This window comes from Pavona decussata, unplaced genomic scaffold, assembly GCF_977016875.1.
Source record: "Pavona decussata unplaced genomic scaffold, jaPavDecu1.1 SCAFFOLD_59, whole genome shotgun sequence".
Taxonomy (NCBI): Eukaryota; Metazoa; Cnidaria; class Anthozoa; order Scleractinia; family Agariciidae; genus Pavona; species Pavona decussata.
The window spans coordinates 653,910-672,292 of NW_028145481.1; the positions used below are offsets into that span (position 1 = coordinate 653,910).

General features: G+C 38.6%; 3 protein-coding genes across 4 annotated transcripts; 1 reads left to right on the forward strand and 2 right to left on the reverse strand.

Moving 5' to 3' along the window:
- Window positions 1-230: 230 nt before the first annotated feature.
- LOC146479303 (activin receptor type-2A-like) lies at window positions 231-5,788 on the reverse strand. Its single transcript, XM_085110832.1, has 4 exons — window positions 5,580-5,788; window positions 4,262-4,404; window positions 921-1,072; window positions 231-466 (listed from the first exon to the last, which is right to left on the reverse strand). Exons 1-4 carry the CDS (start codon window positions 5,644-5,646, stop codon window positions 436-438), a joined length of 393 nt encoding a protein of 130 aa, XP_084966958.1. The 5' UTR covers window positions 5,647-5,788; the 3' UTR covers window positions 231-435.
- LOC146479304 (activating molecule in BECN1-regulated autophagy protein 1-like) lies at window positions 5,764-9,988 on the forward strand. 2 transcript variants are annotated; one of them, XM_085110834.1, is made up of 4 exons: window positions 5,764-5,891; window positions 8,370-8,527; window positions 9,158-9,297; window positions 9,566-9,988. In XM_085110834.1, the coding sequence occupies exons 2-4, from the start codon at window positions 8,417-8,419 to the stop codon at window positions 9,600-9,602; spliced, it is 288 nt and encodes a 95-aa protein (XP_084966960.1). In that variant the 5' UTR covers window positions 5,764-5,891; window positions 8,370-8,416; the 3' UTR covers window positions 9,603-9,988. The 2 variants fall into 2 exon arrangements, with proteins under 2 accessions (XP_084966960.1, XP_084966961.1); XM_085110835.1 differs by lacking the exons at window positions 5,764-5,891; window positions 9,566-9,988 and adding an exon at window positions 9,379-9,411 and having other exon boundaries at window positions 8,204-8,527; window positions 9,158-9,338.
- A 1,151-nt stretch (window positions 9,989-11,139) lies between these two features.
- LOC146479305 (activin receptor type-2A-like) lies at window positions 11,140-16,697 on the reverse strand. The gene is made up of 4 exons (XM_085110833.1): window positions 16,538-16,697; window positions 15,206-15,348; window positions 11,850-12,001; window positions 11,140-11,393 (listed from the first exon to the last, which is right to left on the reverse strand). Exons 1-4 carry the CDS (start codon window positions 16,602-16,604, stop codon window positions 11,363-11,365), a joined length of 393 nt encoding a protein of 130 aa, XP_084966959.1. The 5' UTR covers window positions 16,605-16,697; the 3' UTR covers window positions 11,140-11,362.
- Window positions 16,698-18,383: the final 1,686 nt, after the last annotated feature.

Below are 18,383 nucleotides of genomic sequence, written 5' to 3' on the forward strand. Positions count from 1 at the left end.
TTCCCAGGGTCTTCTCTCTTCCTCCCTTGAGAGTACCCTGAGAACGAGATTGCGACAATGACGCCACGTTCATACGATCCCTGAGAGAAAGAACGCTAGTAGTGTTGGTTCGCAATACTAGGAGAACTTAGACTCTCGTGGGAGGGGTGGAAGAGTTGAAATGTCGACAAAAAGAAAACAAAACCAAACAAACAAACAAACAAACCGGAAACAAGTATTAGTTTTATTAGCAACTTGGGCTATTTTGTGGTATTGATTATTGATATTTATTTATTTATTTATTTATTTATTTATTTATTTATTTATTTATTTATTTATTTATTTATTTATTTATTGGTAATATAGTTAATATATAGGACGCGCCCTATCTTTTGCTATTTTACTCTTCCGTCAAGATTTTTTCTCATCTTCTCAGCTTGTTCTTCGTGGCTTGTATCAGGCGTCTCTCAAAGTATCGTTCTGTAAACTAGAAAATGTAATAACCCGATTCAGTTTATCTTTTTGTGGGGAGGTTGGAAAGGGGGTTCAAATCCGTCATTCTATCGATTGATCATATTTTCTAGCGTAAACAAGTATAGTATCGGTAACGTTCTGAATTTTGACTTTCCTAAGATTCAGACCGGCATGTTTTCGGTGGTTATAAGAAATGCCGTACGACTGAGCCGAACGCTCTTCGTTTGTTTTTGGTGGCAAACAAATCGTTTCTATTTTTGGCAACAATGGTGTTGATGTCGTTGTTTCCATACCTCTTAATGGTAGTTACACCCTTTTTTGTGGGAATTCCTCTCAGAATTCAAGCGACGATCCCGTCCAATTAGTTCTAATGCACCATCTTGTGAGGAAAACAATCTAACAAACTAACAGCAAACATTTCTAGTATTAAAAGTTTGACGCCTATGCCTAGTACAAATGATTCTCACCTGTCAGAATTGCACATATTCCCTGTACAGCAACAAAACACTAAGTATTCTGATCTGTTTTTCCAGTCTTTTGATACAGGCCGTGGTTGGCAGTCACTGTGCGGCGAACACTCGTCTTTGGCACTGGGCCACCAGCAACCTTTGAGCACTGGCTATTTAAACAAGGAAGTATGATAAACGAGAAATATGTAGCAAAGTACTGGGAATTGCAGTGAAATAGTTTCAGTGTTTATTTAACAACTTGAAAGATGCGAGGCTGTTCGACAGAGAACAGCTAATTAATGCTTATAAGAAAGTCCACGATATTTCGGTTAGACGAAACTATCATGAGCCAATCTTCATCAGGTCTAGAAAGCTTAGTGAAAATAGAAACGGTTACAATATTGGCGGTCAATATATAAAACAAGGGCGGTAAGATAAAATGATGATACACGATAGCTGTAGACAAAACAAATACAGTTAAACTGACTAGAGCAGTAAAAAGGGGATCGGCTGAAAATAAGCACATTAAATATGAGAAAGATTATAAAGTTTCATCACGCCTCTCTATTCCGGCATGACGTTAGCTTTTGGTCAAGTATATCTGCTTCATTTAATTAAATGTCTTCCCTTGGCTCTTTGAAGGCTGTCGCTATTTAAATTTATAAGCTCCATGGCCAGTGCTGATGATTTTAAGGTTGTCGATCAAGTGTCTGGGAATAGCAAAGTGTTGTGATACGGTCTGATACGGCAGTGGACCGTGATCAAGTTGTTGGCAGCCTGACGTAAGACCCGTGTCCCACAGTGTTATCATGCATTGTCTTTAATTTAAGCCGATTATAACATATAATATTGTCTGGACTGTGGTTGAACTGATTTCCCAAAAACGTGAGACATGGCCTGCATCGCCTGCAACGTTTCAGTTTCCCGCCACTGGGAGGAGCCCGAGCGCGCTGGCGTAAGCTGGCGTGCGGCAAAGCCGTTTGTGTTTGGTCAGTTACTTAAGATCTAAGCGCTGATTGGTTAAGGATTATTGTCATTGAGCTAAGCAAGGGCTTAGCTCCTTTGTAATGATAGGCTTCGTGGTGAAAACAAGATTTTCTTTGCTGTTCATTTGCATCGACTATCTGCACCAAGGGTGAGAAAACTCAATCATTTGCCTTTGATAAGAGCTGTAATCCACTTTCCCAATAACGAGGTAAACTTTCAGCTTATGTAGAATTAAGTTTCGTTTCCGTTGTAAGCATTTTTGCAACACTAGTTCAAACTGATTAAGCTTATAAACTTAGCTTAAGTCTTAAGCCAAGAACGTTTTCCGTAAGTCTGCCGCTTAACTCTTTACAGCTCATGAGACTTTTATCACGTAATCATAATTCAAAATTTTGATGCAAACCAGGTAACTGAAAATCATTGACATTACTAACTTGTCTGTTTCCGTAAAAACGTTTATTAAATTTTCAGACTTACGAAACCATATTTTCGCGCTATTTTAAAAGACAAGACGCTCCAACCTCCAACTTTAAGGTGCTCTTCAGTTTTGCTTTGTGACCAAGCTCGATGGAAATCGTTTGTTTTCTCTTATTAAAGCGAGCATAGTGGTATTCTTTAAATCTTTGCTTTTGTCATGCAAACATTTCGCTGGGCAGCACGTGGGGGATGTGACCTTCTCAAGCCAAAAATAGGCCTTTGGAAAAAAGATACCTGCCAATTAAAAATAAAAAAAAAAAACAACTTACAAAAAGCTGGCATAATTTTAGCCCGTCTGGGGTGATGGTTGTTCGAAATCTAATTAATGCTAAACCCCAATTAACGTTAACCGAGGTCATATCGCCCTAAAAAATGTTTTTAAAAGCTTATTTAAAGCCCAGCTTTAATAGTGAAAACTAAGGGACAAATAAATTTTGGAAAAGTCTTTATTGAGCAGTAAACTCGAATCAAAATTCACCATAACCCAGAATTAGCTTAATCGGGTTTTCAACCACTGGGCTCAAGTCCCTTCTTGTTTATTTTAGTATAATTGTTGTGGAAAAGCAGAACTTGTTTCAAAACCGGGGCAAAATTGCCCTAAGCCACTGAAAATCTCTTTCAACACAGCACCAATGGTGGCCAGCCTTGACATGATTAGCATACAAGATTAGAAAGCAACCGTGCACGGCAGTTTCTCGACAGCACGCAGCGTAGCTTACGTAGTGAAACTCAGCGACACTTTATTTATCCCATATATACTGCTAGTAAGAGTGGAGATTGGTCATCAGTCACGTCACACATTACGTGTGGCAAATTGCCAAACATCAATCTAATCTCAAGTAATACATGCCAGTGCAGTGTCGAGAAAAATCGGGGAACGACCGACATCTTCCTCTCCTAAAATGAACTCGTTTATGACTAGTCTTTGGTTCTGCTGAGTGATGGACATTGACATCTTCCATTAGAACCAATTACACTAGAGAGTAGGTCAAACACTATGTTTGCAACAAATTAAACTTATGGGCCTCCTATGAATGACATTTCAGCCATTTCGTTGCAACTTAGATACGGCCACAACAAAGACCATACCTGAGGGCGGATGGGCAGGGGCTCTCAAGAGAGTGGGTTGCATGTGAGGGGAAGTTTCGCTTGAAAAGGTGTCTTTCTCTCTCTGGTACTAAGTATACGAAAAGGTAGCCAACATTACAATCTTTGCATTTTAATTTAACGGTCGCAGTCGAGAATGTGGACCGCAATAGTAGGAGTTAAATCCAAATGTGAGGGTCACAAAAACTGAGACTGGAAATTCCCACCGCCGAAAAGTAACTGAGGATTTTATCTTTGAGTCGCAGGGCCGGGATTCAGTTTTTTGTGTGTGTTTTGCGAAGTAGAGACCATTTAAGTAAATTTGAAATTTGAAAGGGAGTTGGCTTGAACCACCGGGAGGAACCTCTATCGAATACCGTCGCAAATGACTTTCAACACCTTACTACTCACTGGAAGAGATTCAAGTACACCCTTAAAGGTTTGTGTACTAATGTTAATTAGAATGTAAATTTAAAAGATTGCATTGATAAATGCATGCCAGAAATAAGTTTTTATTATTATTATTATTATTATTATTATTATTATTATTATAATTATTATTATTATTATTATTATTATTATTATTATTATTATTATTATTATTATTATCATTATTATTGTTATTATTAAAGTTCAACTTATAGCTTTTCAAAGTGTTCCTAAAAATAGCTGACAGCTAATTACTAAACCAGTACGCTCCCCCCCCCCCCACCCCCATCCCCAACGATTGGTGATTACAGGCAAACAGGGGAGCAAACAGAGAAAATGCATAAAACCTAAAGGACACCTTTCAACTCAGAGTGAAATACCTCTGTCGTCGTATTGCTTTTCACCTTGTACAAAGAGAAGCAATGGTTTTCTGTGGATGTACAGTTCTTTATAGTCTCGACATCTTTACAGGGTGGATTGGAACATCTGTTTGCCTTATTGTAGAAGTAACACTCTCGGCAGTCTAAAAGGAAATAAGAAACTTTTCAAGACGGATGAAAAACTGCAAATGGGTTCATTGAAGTCAAATATTATATGGTTAAACAGAGAATACAAGATAATGTGGATTGCATGATTTGTGCACCCCCCAGCAAACGCGCATACCTTTTGAGCATCTCCACATGGTTCCATATACTAGGGCTTGGCGGTCTCTCCTAATACAGAGAATTTCTGGTGGCTTATGATTAATTATGTGGGAAAACCAGATCTCGACAAGAGCTCCTGTATTTCAAAAAGAAAATTGAGCGTAACCACGCAGAGTTAAGAGATATTTAAGCTTCAATTTTGGAGAAAATACCATACATTGTGATGTACTTTAATGCTTCTTAGAACCATTGTTGCTGAGAAATGCGTGCTTAGCCCTATTTTTCGTTTTGGATTCCAAATATCTTTGCCTAAGTTTACTTTCTCCACACGGTCATAAATCGCGCAGGATTCCTTGCACTCAGGTGGATTCAAATAGGACTGACTCATTAATTTGTGAACGTGTTGAAAGATACGAAAAATGAAACGCCCCTTTAATCGAAATTTAATAAACAAAATGCTATTAACTAGCCTTCTATAATCATGTAAGTACATCGTTTTCCACGTTATGTGCAAATTAAAAAATAATATAACGAGACTTGATTTCATTGATTACTGGTGACTCAGAAGTTAGTATAATAGCTCTACTAAAAACTAGAAAACAAAAACGACAACAATATCAGAAGAAATACAGGAAGAACAATCATTCAAAAGTATACTTAATGCTAAAATGTTCTTTTGAGGAATTTTTCTTTGCAAATTTTAAGGCAGCATTTATGCGATGGAATTTTCCGGAGCTATATATATATCTCAGCGTTAACATCAATGAAATGGAAAATTCTTCGGCCTGAGTTTTGCTTTTTGACACTGATTATGCTGATTACGCTCGATGGTCAAAAAATCTGACTATTATCCTCGAAAGACTCGAAACACAACATTGCCATGTTCCATTATGCCCAAGCCCATAAGAAATATATTGATTATTTAAACGAACTTTTAGTTACAACGGGGCCCTTTTATGGGAAAACTTGCCACACAGATCCTTTATAAATTTCGTCTACATCCATATAAAGTCGCATAAATGCTACTATGTCTCAAGCAACGCTTTATACAAACCTGCTACAAGAACAACAGCTCGTATAACAGCCAAAGATATGAGCAGCTTTCGGCCTTTTCCATCCATCGTCAAGAAGGGGGAACATAAAGGATACTGGTTCTGCAAAAAAGGAAGAAAGCACTTCAGTGCAGAATTCAAGTTAACTAAAGTTTCCTCCCACTGAATGGATGTTTCTTTTTATAGCTTGTTATCTCCCAATAACAATCGGGAGTGGTTAAGCCTCAAGTAGAGAGAGTCTGGCGCGTGGGAGGAAGATCATCAAAACATCACGGCACGGAACTCAGCAAATGATTCGCCAAATTTGAAACCAGGTGATGTACATATGATGGCTTATTCTACAAGATTCTATAGGACATGTTAATATACCACTCATAAGAGATAGATATTTTACATTTCTTTATCTATTTTGGCTTAAAAGTGAATTTCATTACCTCTCTAAAGTTAAAGTTCAAGGCAAAGTTAACGTTCTGTGGGCGTTTTGTTCAAAGTTTACTTCCCGGGTACTTCACTGGATCAGGAGGTCGGTAAACTGTTTTTGCATAATGTGTGGTCTAGACACTTCTATAAATACCTCTAGATGGCATGTTATCATCATTTGTGGTGTTCAAATGAAATCAGTAAACCATCATTCAGCACGCGGTTTAATCAGAAAACTTTCTTTTTTTTTTGAAAAAGTCTGGCACGGCGGCTTATGTTCATTAATTTTTGGGTCGATATAATTTGCTTACAGTGTTTGTAATCCTTTTTCTCACGCTTCCGTAAAGAAGTCTTCTATGTCGGTCTCCAGCAGGGTGTTCCTTTATCAGATGAATTTCCTTCCACAACTGATATAAATAGTGAAAACAACGCAGGAATAGACAGCGATGATGAAGACACAGAAATGACTTGTATGTTGCAGACCAAGTAGCTCAAGCCGATCCATGATGATCAGCATCCAGGAAAACATTTGTGGGCTTTTCATTTCCAAGAAAAAACTAAAATTTCTCAGTTTTATCAAACAACGAGAAACAAGCAGCCCACAATTTTTTTTAATTTTTAATTTTTTTAAATTTTTTAGATAAAACTAGTGAGCAGCACGTCTGCGAACTCTTACAGTTGTAAAACGATTTATTTTCTCCTACGCGTTTCGTGTGACTAACGCACACTTTGTCAGGGAGTTTTACAATACAATATGAGTGACCTGTATATATACCTACATAAAAGGCTAAAATAAATTTTACATTACGTAAAACTGTACCTACGCTAGCGGATTTACATGTAGGAAACAGGCGAAAAGGTGTGCGAGGCGTTACATATTTTGTGCTTGACATAATTTCGGGGCCTACAGTTTTAGCTAAAAGACTCTGGGTAGCAAAACAGATCGTATTAAACTTACTTACTGTATTAGCGATAGTAGCATCTCCTTTCTGGATTTGTTTCTCTATAGAGATATCTCATCAAATGTACTACATTTTTCTACTTTTCAAAAGCCTCTTAACAAATATCTGTATATACCTTTCGAGTCGTTTCACCCTTCTAGCAATAAGAAAGTTTTTATTAAGGGGGAATTAATGAGGTACGCTAGAAATAGTTCTCCCTTTGCGTCCTTCGCTGAGACTAGGGAGAAATTTTGGAAACGTCTACGGGTGAGAGGTTATCCCTTCAGATTTTTGCTTCCACTGTTTCGCGCAATACGTTACAGTGATAGGAAAGGTTGGCTTAGAAGTAAACCTAACAAAAGGTCAGGGGTGAACAAGACTATTGTCTTTAAAACCACCTTTAACTGCAGTCACACACGTATCAAGCATGTTATCAGCCGGATACTATCAGATTTGGATTCAGCACTGTCTGTTACAAGTCTACTGTAACTTTAGCTAATCTATGTAAATAAGCTGTACAAAATTTTTTGGTACCCACATGTCAAGCACAAAATATGTAACGCCTTGCACACCTTTTTGCCTGTCTCCTACATGTAAATCCGCTAGCGTAGGTGCGATTTTACGTAATGTAAAATTTATTTTAGTCTTTTATGTAGGTATATATACAGGTCACTTATGTTGTGTTGTAAAACTCACTAACGAAGTGTGCGTTAGTCACACGAAACGCGTAGGAGAAAATAAATCGTTTTAGAACTGTAAGAGTTCGCAGACGTGCTGCTCACTAGTTTTATCTAAAAAATTTGAATGTCACCGTGAAATTTAATTTGCAGACACAAAAAACAAAGAAAAGGCCAACTTTTTTCCGCCGCCTACCCCTCCTGCCAATCTTGCCTCGAGCTTTCGTAATTTGGGAAATGTAAGACCTAGTGTTTTCGGATTGTTAAAAGTTTGTTTTCAGGTACTGAAGAAAGATCAGCTAAGATTTTCGGAAAGGAAATAAGACCTAGGGTTTTCCAAAAATGGACAAAAATGCCCTAGTAGTTTCGAAAAGACTCAGGTTCCCCTAGAATGAACGAACAGATAAAATGTTATAGCACGGCCTGAAATGAACCTACAAAGCTTTAGAGGCACTCCAGAAGGCCTAAAATTGCGTTTCAAAGGATTTGAGAGGAACCTGTCGTTGGGTGCCTCTGATATAATTATAGGTATATAGACGGCAAACTCGCCACCATTTCGTCAATCTTCGGCGCAAGCGCGAACGTTCCCTGGTACGAGCTTCTCTTTAAGCCTACAACTCAAACCAGTTGGCTTTGTACTTTGCCTTTGCATGTCGTTAATTTGAATTTGCCGCAAGGGTTCTTGAAGATGTATGAGCACACGATTTAAAATAGTATACTTAAAATAACATTTAGCGTATTGATGTTCTTTTAGGTCCAAATGCCATCTCCATCAGCCTGTCTCCACAGAGTCGATTTATTATGATTGGCTTAGCAGCCAGGAAACTTCACTTTCATCTTACGTCAAGGCAGATGGTGGCGCAAATCTTTCGGCTGGCGGACAAAGACAGCAATGACCCTGATGGCGCCAAGGTAAGTCAGTAACTGTTAGAAGAGAAGTACTCTTTGTTATTTTATTACAGTGGAACCTCTCCTTACGAACACCTCTTTAATACGGACACCTCTCTATTACGGACAGTTCACTTAGTACCTGAGAGACCGAAATCCATATAAAGCCAACCTCCCTAAAACGGACACCTCTATAATGCGGACACTTCTCCCTGTCCCCTTGGTATCCGTAATAAAGAGGTTTGACTGTATTAAATTTGAAGTTCGGATTTGAAGTAAGAAATTAAGAGACCTTAATTAATTTTATATTACGGACCTTTATAAGCAGAGACGGCGAGGACGCCAACGAAAACGGGACTTAAAAATTAACCTTCGCGTTTTCTGAACAAATTCGCGACAATTTCTACTCATTTAGCTTTTGTAATGAGGCAGAACTATCCAGAATCTAGCGTCGTTGGGGCGATGTTGGCTAGATGTTGGCTCAGTCATGTAGTGCACTTTTGAAAATTCTTGTCGTGAAATGCTCGACCCTTGTTGTTCATCGTGGTGTTTTGTTAAGTTTCTCAAGAAGAAGTAAAACCATGATTCTGCAGAACATAGTCTACTAATATATTTTATCTTCCCTTTATTCTAAATGTCATTTTTTTTTCCCAGCCGGTTTTGAGCATTATGCATGAATGCAACGCAGATCAGCGATCACACGTGAGTGTCAATGCAGCATTCTTCCATCCCCTGGTGGGGAATGGTTTGGTCTATGGAACCAACAAAGGTCATCTGCAGATGCGTCAGTTCGGGTAACATGTTCTTCTTCATTGTTGTTGTTTTCAGTCAATGCGTTTGAGATTTGCGTTGCGAATGTGTGGGGGCATACTCAGAGTAAAAGTGAAACCTAGTTTTATGACCACGCCGTTGCCACCATGCTTCCAGGACCTGGACGTCTCGCAACTCCTTCTTGGCTCAAACAAAACCTAACGAAGTTGCGTTTTTTAGGGGGAAATGGTTTTGTTCTGTCCTGGTTACTTTTACAGACTTCTAATCTGTTTTTTCTTTTTTCTTTTGCAGACATCGTCGTACAAACAGATTTTCAGATCTGACATGAATTAATTCCCGGCTGATCGCACTGCCCTGTATTGTTTCGTTGAAACAGTTGTCTTATCACTTATAAGCATCTCGTCAGTCGGGCAAAGAAGGGGCACTTTTTATAAAAGCACTCAGATTTCAAGAAACCTTGTTTCTTCTCGGGTTGATAAAAAGCCTTGGCTGACTAAGCCTTCCTTGAAGACTCGTCTATTTTCAAGGAGTCTTTGTACAATGTGCTAAGAGAGCCATCGGACACACCAGAGTTGGCGGAGGCTAAACAGGATGTCATCTGCGGCCTCTCTTCTTGTGTCAGCGTTGCTCTCTTTTTCTTCAAGCATGCAAGCGTGCACTTTGCGAGTGTTGTACCAACAATTCACGAATGAAATAAATTATTTTTCCTTTAAATTTACTGAACTTACTGAAGATCGATCGGTGAAGGGGTTCTAGTTCTTCGGGGTATGTCTTGTTGATCTATGCAACTAGTCCGCAGCAAAACGATTCTCTGCAGTGCCGTGGCCACCCAACAAACTTTTTTTCACAAGTTAGCCAATCAGGATATGCGAAATTGATTAACGGTCACGTCTCCTTGAAAAGTCCAACAGGCAAGTGACGTAACAACGAATTATTGAAAACATGTCGTTTTGTATTTTATGGCTTACTTGTAAATTAAGGTTTGTTAGGTGGCCACGGTAAGGCGCGTCGCACAGTAAAAGAAAAATTGGAGAATAAAATATATTGCTTGGTGGGGAAGCGAAAGTCTATTCGTGTTTTCACGCGAAAGGCGAATGGCGCACGTGTTTGTGTCTGTAGTAAGCCCCCAGTTTAAAGGTTACATTAATTTTTTTTAATAACCCTTCCGTCCCTCTCTCTTACGCCTCCAACATTTCCCTGTTAGAAAACACAACACGAAAGAAATACTTCAAAACTCAATGGTCAAAAAAATCAGTTGCTTTCCGAATACTTGGTCTCCAACGTGCCAAAACGTCAAAATGGCCTTGTGATACATAACCCATAATAGCTGCTATTTTGGTATTGCCGGAAACGCATGATTTGAAAATAAAGCGTGGTGGTGCGCCGGTGTGGGAGTACAAACGAATGTTTGGAATCTCTGTATGATCGCCAAATTACCTCATCAAATGTGTTGATAGAACAAATATGCACTTGATTTTGAAATTATCCTTCCTCGCCCTCCATCCCGGGAAACTCATAGAGTTTTTGCGGTATGGAGCATATGCAACCGACCAACCGCTGGCCAAAGAGCCTGAGGACTCTGAGTACGAGATTGACCATTAAATGACAAGGCGTGTCGGCCATGTTGGTGTACGTAAAACACAAGCAACCTCGTTCCCAGGGTCCTCTCTCTTCCTCCCTTGAGAGTACCCTGAGAACGAGATTGCGACAATGACGCCACGTTCATACGATCCCTGAGAGAAAGAACGCTAGTAGTGTTGGTTCTCAATACTAGGAGAACTTAGACTCGCGTGGGAGGGGTGGAAGAGTTGAAATGTCGACAACAAGAAAACAAAACCAAACAAACAAACAAACAAACAGGAAACAAGTATTAGTTTTATTGGCAACTTGGGCTATTTTGTGGTATTGATTATTGATATTTATTTATTTATTTATTTATTTATTTATTTATTTATTTATTTATTTATTTATTTATTTATTTATATATTGGTAATATAGTTCATATATAGGACGCGCCCTATCTTTTGCTATTTTACTCTTCCGTCAAGATTTTTTCTCATCTTCTCAGCTTGTTCTTCGTGGCTTGTATCAGGCGTCTCTCAAAGTATCGTTCTGTAAACTAGAAAATGTAATAACCCGATTCAGTTTTTCTTTTTGTGGGGAGGTTGGAAAGGGGGTTCAAATCCGTCATTCTATCGATTGATCATATTTTCTAGCGTAAACAAGTATAGTATCGGTAACGTTCTGAATTTTGACTTTCCTAAGATTCAGACCGGCATGTTTTCGGTGGTTATAAGAAATTCCGTACGACTGAGCCGAACGCTCTTCGTTTCAATTGTTTGTTTTTGGTAGCAAACAAATCGTTTCTTTTTTTGGCAACAATGGTGTTGATGTCGTTGTTTCCATACCTCTAAATGGTAGTTACACCCTTTTTTGGGGGGAATTCCTCTCAGAATTCAAGCGACGATCCCGTCCAATTAGTTCTAATGCGCAATCTTGTGAGGAAAACAATCTAACAAACTAACAGCAAAACGTAAAACAAACATTGCCTATGCCTAGTACAAATGATTATCACCTGTCAGAATTGCACATATTCCCCGTACAGCAACAAAACACGAAGTATCCTGATCTGTTTTTCCAGTCTTTTGATACAGGCCGTGGTTGGCAGTCCCTGCGAGGCGAACACTCGTCTTTGGCACTGGGCCACCAGCAACCTTTGAGCAATGGCTATTTAAACAAGGAAGTATGATAAACGAGAAATATGTAGCAAAGTACTGGGAATTGCAGTGAAATAGTTTCAGTGTTTATTTAACAACTTGAAAGATGCGAGGCTGTTCGACAGAGAACAGCTAATTAATGCTTATAAGAAAGTCCGCGATATTTCGGTTAGACGAAACTATCATGAGCCAATCTTCATCAGGTCTAGAAAAGCTTAGTGAAAATAGAAACGGTTACAATATTGGCGGTCAATATATAAAACAAGGGCGGTAAGACAAAATGATGATACACGATAGCTGTAGACAAAACAAATACAGTTAAACTGACTAGAGCAGTAAAAAGGGGAATCGGCTGAAAATAAGCACATTAAATATGAGAAAGATTATAAAGGTTCATCACGCCTCGCTATTTCGGCATGACGTTAGGTTTTGGTCAAGTATATCTGCTTCATTTAATTAAATGTCTTCCCTTGGCTTTTTGAAGGCTGTCGCTATTTGAATTTATAAGCTCCATGGCCAGTGCTGATCATTTCAAGGTTGTCGATCAAGTGTCTGGGAATAGCAAAGTGTTGTGATACGGTCTGATACGGCAGTGGACCGTGATCAAGTTGTTGGCAGCCTGACGTAAGACCCGTGTCCCACAGTGTTATCATGCATTTTCTTTAATTTAGGCCGATTATAACATATAATAATGTCTGGACTGTGGTTGAGCTGATTTCCCAAAAACGTGAGACATGGCCTGCATCGCCTGCAACGTTTCAGTTTCCCGCCACTGGGAGGAGCGAAAGCTAGCGCGCTGGCGTAAGCTGGCGTGCGGCAAAGCCGTTTGTGTTTGGTCAGTTACTTAAGATCTAAGCGCTGATTGGTTGAAAATTATTGTCATTGAGCTAAGCAAGGGCTAAGCTCCTTTGTAATGATAGGCTTCGTGGTGAAAACAAGATTTTCTTTGCTGTTCATTTGCATCGACTATCTGCACCAAGGGTGAGAAAACTCAATCATTTGCCTTTGATAAGAGCTGTAATCCACTTTCCCAATAACGAGGTAAACTTTCAGCTTATGTAGAATTAAGTTTCGTTTCCGTTGCAAGCATTTTTGCAACACTAGTTCAAACTGATTAAGCTTATAAACTTAGCTTAAGTCTTAAGCTAAGAACGTTTTCCGTAAGTCTGCCGCTTAACTCTTTACAGCTCATGAGACTTTTATCACGTAATCATAATTCAAAATTTTGATGCAAACCAGGTAACTGAAAATCATTGACATTACTAACTTGTCTGTTTCAGTAAAAACGTTTATTAAATTTTCAGACTTACGAAACCATATTTTCGCGCTATTTTAAAAGACAAGACGCTCCAACCTGGCTTGTTTACTGATTTTAAGGTGCTCTTCAGTTTTGCTTTGTGACCAAGCTCGATGGAAATCGTTTGTTTTCTCCTATTAAAACGAGCATAGTGGTATTCTTTAAATCTTTGCTTTTGTCATGCAAACATTTCGCTGGGCAGCACGTGGGGGATGTGACCTTCTCAAGCCGAAAATAGGCCTTTGGAAAAAAGATAGCTGCCAATTAAAAATAAAAAAAAAAACTAACAAAAGCTGGCATAATTTTAGCCCGTCTGGGGTGATGGTTGTTCGAAATCTAATTAATGCTAAACCCCAATTAACGTTAATTGAGGTCATCTCGCCCCTTAAAAATGTTTTTAAAAGCTTATTTAAAGCCCAGCTTTAATAGTGAAAACTAAGGGACAAATAAATTTTGGAAAAGTCTTTATTGAGCAGTAAACTCGAATAAAAATTCACCATAACCCAGAATTAGCTTAATCGGGTTTTCAACCACTGGGCTCAAGTCCCTTCTTGTTTATTTTTGTATAATTGTTGTGGAAAAGCAGAACTTGTTTCAAAACCGGGGCAAAATTGCCCTAAGGCACTGAAAATCTCTTTCAAAACAGCACCAATGGTGGCCAGCCTTGACATGATTAGCACACAAGATTAGAAAGCAACTTTGCACGGCAGTTTCTTGTCAGCACGCAGCGTAGCTTGCGTAGTGAAACTCAGCGACACTTTATTCATCCCATATATACTGCTAGTAAGAGTGGAGATTGGTCATCAGTCACGTCACACATTACGTGTGGCAAATTGCCAAACATCAATCTAATCTCAAGTAATACATGCCAGTGCAGTGTCGAGAAAAATCGGGGAACGACCGACATCTTCCTCTCCTAAAATGAACTTTTATGACTAGTCTTTGGTTCTACTGAGTGATGGACATTGACATCTTCCATTAGAACCAATTACACTAGAGAGTAGGTCAAACACTATGTTTGCAACAAATTAAACTTATGGGCCTCCTATGAATGACATTTCAGCCATTTCGTTGCAACTTAGATACGGCCACAACAAAGACCATAACTGAGGGCGGATGGGCAGGGGCTCTCAAGAGAGTGGGTTGCATGTGAGGGGAAGTTTCGCTTGAAAAGGTGTCTTTCTCTCTCTGGTACTAAGTATACGAAAAGGTAGCCAACATTACAATCTTTGCATTTTAATTTAACGGTCGCAGTCGAGAATGTGGACCGCAATAGTAGGAGTTAAATCCAAATGTGAGGGTCACAAAAACTGAGACTGGAAATTCCCACCGCCGAAAAGTAACTGAGGATTTTATCTTTGAGTTGCAGGGCCGGGATTCAGTTTTTTGTGTGTGTTTTGCGTAGTAGAGACCATTTAAGTAAATTTGAAATTTGAAAGGGCGTTGGCTTGAACCACCGGGAGGAACCTCTGAATGAAACTCTATCGAATACCGTCGCAAATGACTTTCAACACCTTACTACTCACTGGAAGAGATTCAAGTACACCCTTAAAGGTTTGTGTACTAATGTAAATTAGAATGTAAATTTAAAAGTTTACATTGATAAATGCGTGCCAGAAATAAGTTATTATTATTATTATTATTATTATTATTATTATTATTATTATTATTATTATTATTATTATTATTATTATTATTATTATTATTATTATTATTATCATTATTATTGTTATTATTAAAGTTCAACTTATAGCTTTTCAAAGTGTTCCTAAAAATAGCTGACAGCTAATTACTAAACCAATACGCTCCCCCCCCCCCACCCCCATCCCCAACGATTGGTGATAACAGGCAAACAGGGGAGCAAACAAAGAAAATGCGTAAAACCTAAAGGACACCTTTCAACTCAGAGTGAAATACCTCTGTCGTCGTATTGCTTTTCACCTTGTACAAAGAGAAGCAATGGTTTTCTGTGGATGTACAGTTCTTGATAGTCTCGACATCTTTACAGGGTGGATTGGAACATCTGTTTGCCTTATTGTAGAAGTAACACTCTCGGCAATCTAAAAGGAAATAAGAAACTTTTCAAGACGGATGAAAAACTGCAAATGGGTTCATTGAAGTCAAATATAATATGGTTAAACAGGGAACACAAGATAATGTGGATTGCATGATTTGTGCACCCCCAGCAAACGCGCATACCTTTTGAGCATCTCCACATGGTACCAGATACTAGGGCTTGGCGGTCTCTCCTAATACAGAGAATTTCTGGTGGCTTATGATTAATTATGTGGGAAAACCAGATCTCGACAAGAGCTCCCGTATTTCAAAAAGAAAATTGAGCGTAACCACGCAGTGTTAAGAGATATTTAAGCTTCAATTTTGGAGAAAATACCATACATTGTGATGTACTTTAATGCTTTTTAGAACCATTGTTGCTGAGAAATGCATGCTTAGCCCTATTTTTCGTTTTGGATTCCAAATATCTTTGCTTAAGTTTACTTTCTTCACACGGTCATAAATCGCGCAGGATACCTTGCAGTAAGACGTACCAAGTGGGTTCAAATAGGACTGACTCATTAATTTGTGAACGTGTTGAAAGATACAAAAAATGAAACGCCCCTTTAATCGAAATTTAATAAACAAAATGCTATTTATTAGCATTCTATAATCATGTAAGTACATGGTTTTCCATGTTATGTGCAAATTAAAAAATAATATAATGAGACTTGATTTCATTCATCACTGGTGACTCAGTAGTTAATATAATAGCTCTACTAAAAATTAGAAAACAAAAACGACAACAATATCAGAAGAAAAACAGGAACAACAATCGTTCAAAAGTATACTTAATGCTAAAATGTTCTTTTGAGGAATTTTTTCTGCAAATTTTAAGGAAGCATTTATGCGATGGAATGTTCCTGAACTATGTATATCTCAGTATTGTTCCATGTGCGTTCACATCAATGAAATGGACAATTCTTCGACCTGAGTTTTGCTTTTCAAATGATACTGATTATGCTGATTACCCTCAATGGTCAAAAATTCTGACAATTATCCTCGAAACACAACATTGCCATGTTCCATTATGCCCAAGCCCATAAGAAATATATTGATTATTTAAACGAACTTTTAGTTACAACGGGGCCCTTTTATGAAAAAACCTGCCACACAGATCCTTTATAAATTTCGTCTACATCCATACAAAGTCGCATAAATGTTAATATGTCTCAAGCAACGCTTTATACAAACCTGCTACAAGAACAACAGCTAGTATAACAGCCAAATATATGAACAGCTTTCGGCCTTTTCCATCCATCGTCAAGACGGGGGGAACAAAAAGGATACTGGTTCTGCAAAAAAGGAAGAAAGCACTTCAGTGCAGAATTCAAGTTAACTAGAGCTTCCACCCACTAAATGGATGTTTCTTTTTATAGCTTGTTATCTCCCAATAACAATCGGGAGTGGTAAGCCTCATGTAGAGAGAGTCTGGCGCGTGGGAGGAAGATCATCAAAACATCACGTACGGAGCTCAGCAAATGATTCGCCAAATTTGAAACCAGGTGATGTACATATCATGGCTTATTCTACAAGATTGTACAGGACATGTTATAATACGACTCATTTGAGACAGATCTTTTACATTTCTTTATCTATTTTGGCTTAAAAGTGAATTTCATTACCTCTCTAAAGTTAAAGTTCAGGGCAAAGTTAACGTTCTGTGGGCGTTTTGTTCAAGGTTTACTTCCCGGGTAATTCACTGAATCAGGAGGTCGGTAAACTGTTTTTGCATAATGTGTGGTCTAGACACTTTTATAAATACCTCTAGATGGCATGTTATCACCATTTGTGGTGTTCAAATGAAATTAGTAAACCATCATTCAGCACGCGGTTTAATCAGAAAACTTATTTTTTTTAAAAAAGTCTGGCACGGTGGCTTATGTTCATTAATTTTTGGGTCGATATAATTTGTTTACAGTGTGTGTAATCCTTTTTCTCACGCTTCCGGAAATAAGTCTTCTCTGTCGGTCTCCAGCAAGGTGTTCCTTAATCAGATGAATTTGCTTCCACAACTGATATAAATAATGAAAACAACACAGCGATGATGAACACACAGAAATGACGTGTATGTTGCAGACCAAATAACTCAAGCTATCCCTGATGATCGGCATTCAGGAAAACATTTGTGGGCTTTTCATTTCCAAGAAAAAACTAAAATTTCCCAGTTTTATCAAACAACGAGAAACAAGCAGGCCAACATTTGAATGTCACTGTGAAATTTAATTCCCGGACACAAAAAACAAAGAAAAGGCGAACTTTTTTTTCGCCGCCTACCTCCCACGAATCTTGCCTCGAGCTTTCGTGATATAGGAAATGTAAGGCCTAGTGTTTTCGGATAGATAAAAGTTTGTTTTCAGGTACTGAAGAAAGATCAGCTAAGATTTTCGGAAAGGAAATAAGACCTAAGGTTTTCCAAAAATGGACAAAAATGCCCTGGTAATTTCGAAAAGACTCAAGTTCCCCTAGAATGACCGAACAGATAAAATGTTGCAGCGCGGCCTGAAATGAACCTACAAAGCTTTAGAGGCACTCCAGAAGGCCTAAAATTGCGTTTCAAAGGATTTGAGAGGAACCTGTCGTTGGGTGCCCCTGATATAATTATGGGTGTATATGCCCCTGATATAATTATAGGTTGGGACGATGTTGGCTAGATGTTGGCTCAGTCATGTAGTGCACTTTTCGAACCTCTTGTCGTGGAACGCTCGACTCTTGTTTTTCATCGCGGCGTTTTGTTAAGTTTCTCAAGAAAAAGTAAAACCATGATTCTGCAGAACATAGGCTACAAATATATTTTATCTTCGCTTTATTCTAAATGTCATTTTTTTCTTCCTAGCCGGTTTTGAGCATCATGCATGAATGTAACGCAGATCAGTGATCTCACGTGAGTGTTAATGCAGCATTCTTCCATCCCCTGATGGGGAATGGTTTGGTCTATGGAACCAACAAAGGTCATCTGCAGATGCGTCAGTTCGGTTAACATGTTCTTCTTCTTCGTTGTTGTTGTTTTCAGTCGATACGTTTGAGATTTGCGTTGCGA

Bases quoted from the DNA above. Each gene is read 5' to 3' on its own strand.
- LOC146479304 (XM_085110834.1), top strand. From the start codon at position 8,417: ATGATTGGCTTAGCAGCCAGGAAACTTCACTTTCATCTTACGTCAAGG. The intron at 8,528-9,157 runs GTAAGTCAGTAA...TTTTTTTCCCAG, and splicing joins ATGACCCTGATGGCGCCAAG to CCGGTTTTGAGCATTATGCA. The intron at 9,298-9,565 runs GTAACATGTTCT...TTTCTTTTGCAG, and splicing joins CTGCAGATGCGTCAGTTCGG to ACATCGTCGTACAAACAGAT.
- LOC146479303 (XM_085110832.1), bottom strand. From the start codon at position 5,646: ATGGATGGAAAAGGCCGAAAGCTGCTCATATCTTTGGCTGTTATACGA. The intron at 1,073-4,261 runs GTATTTCACTCT...TTGTTTAAATAG, and splicing joins AAAGCAATACGACGACAGAG to CCAGTGCTCAAAGGTTGCTG. The intron at 467-920 runs GTGAGAATCATT...TACATTTTCTAG, and splicing joins AATATGTGCAATTCTGACAG to TTTACAGAACGATACTTTGA.
- LOC146479305 (XM_085110833.1), bottom strand. From the start codon at position 16,604: ATGGATGGAAAAGGCCGAAAGCTGTTCATATATTTGGCTGTTATACTA. The intron at 15,349-16,537 runs GTTTGTATAAAG...ATTTCCTTTTAG, and splicing joins AGCTGTTGTTCTTGTAGCAG to ATTGCCGAGAGTGTTACTTC. The intron at 12,002-15,205 runs GTATTTCACTCT...TTGTTTAAATAG, and splicing joins AAAGCAATACGACGACAGAG to CCATTGCTCAAAGGTTGCTG.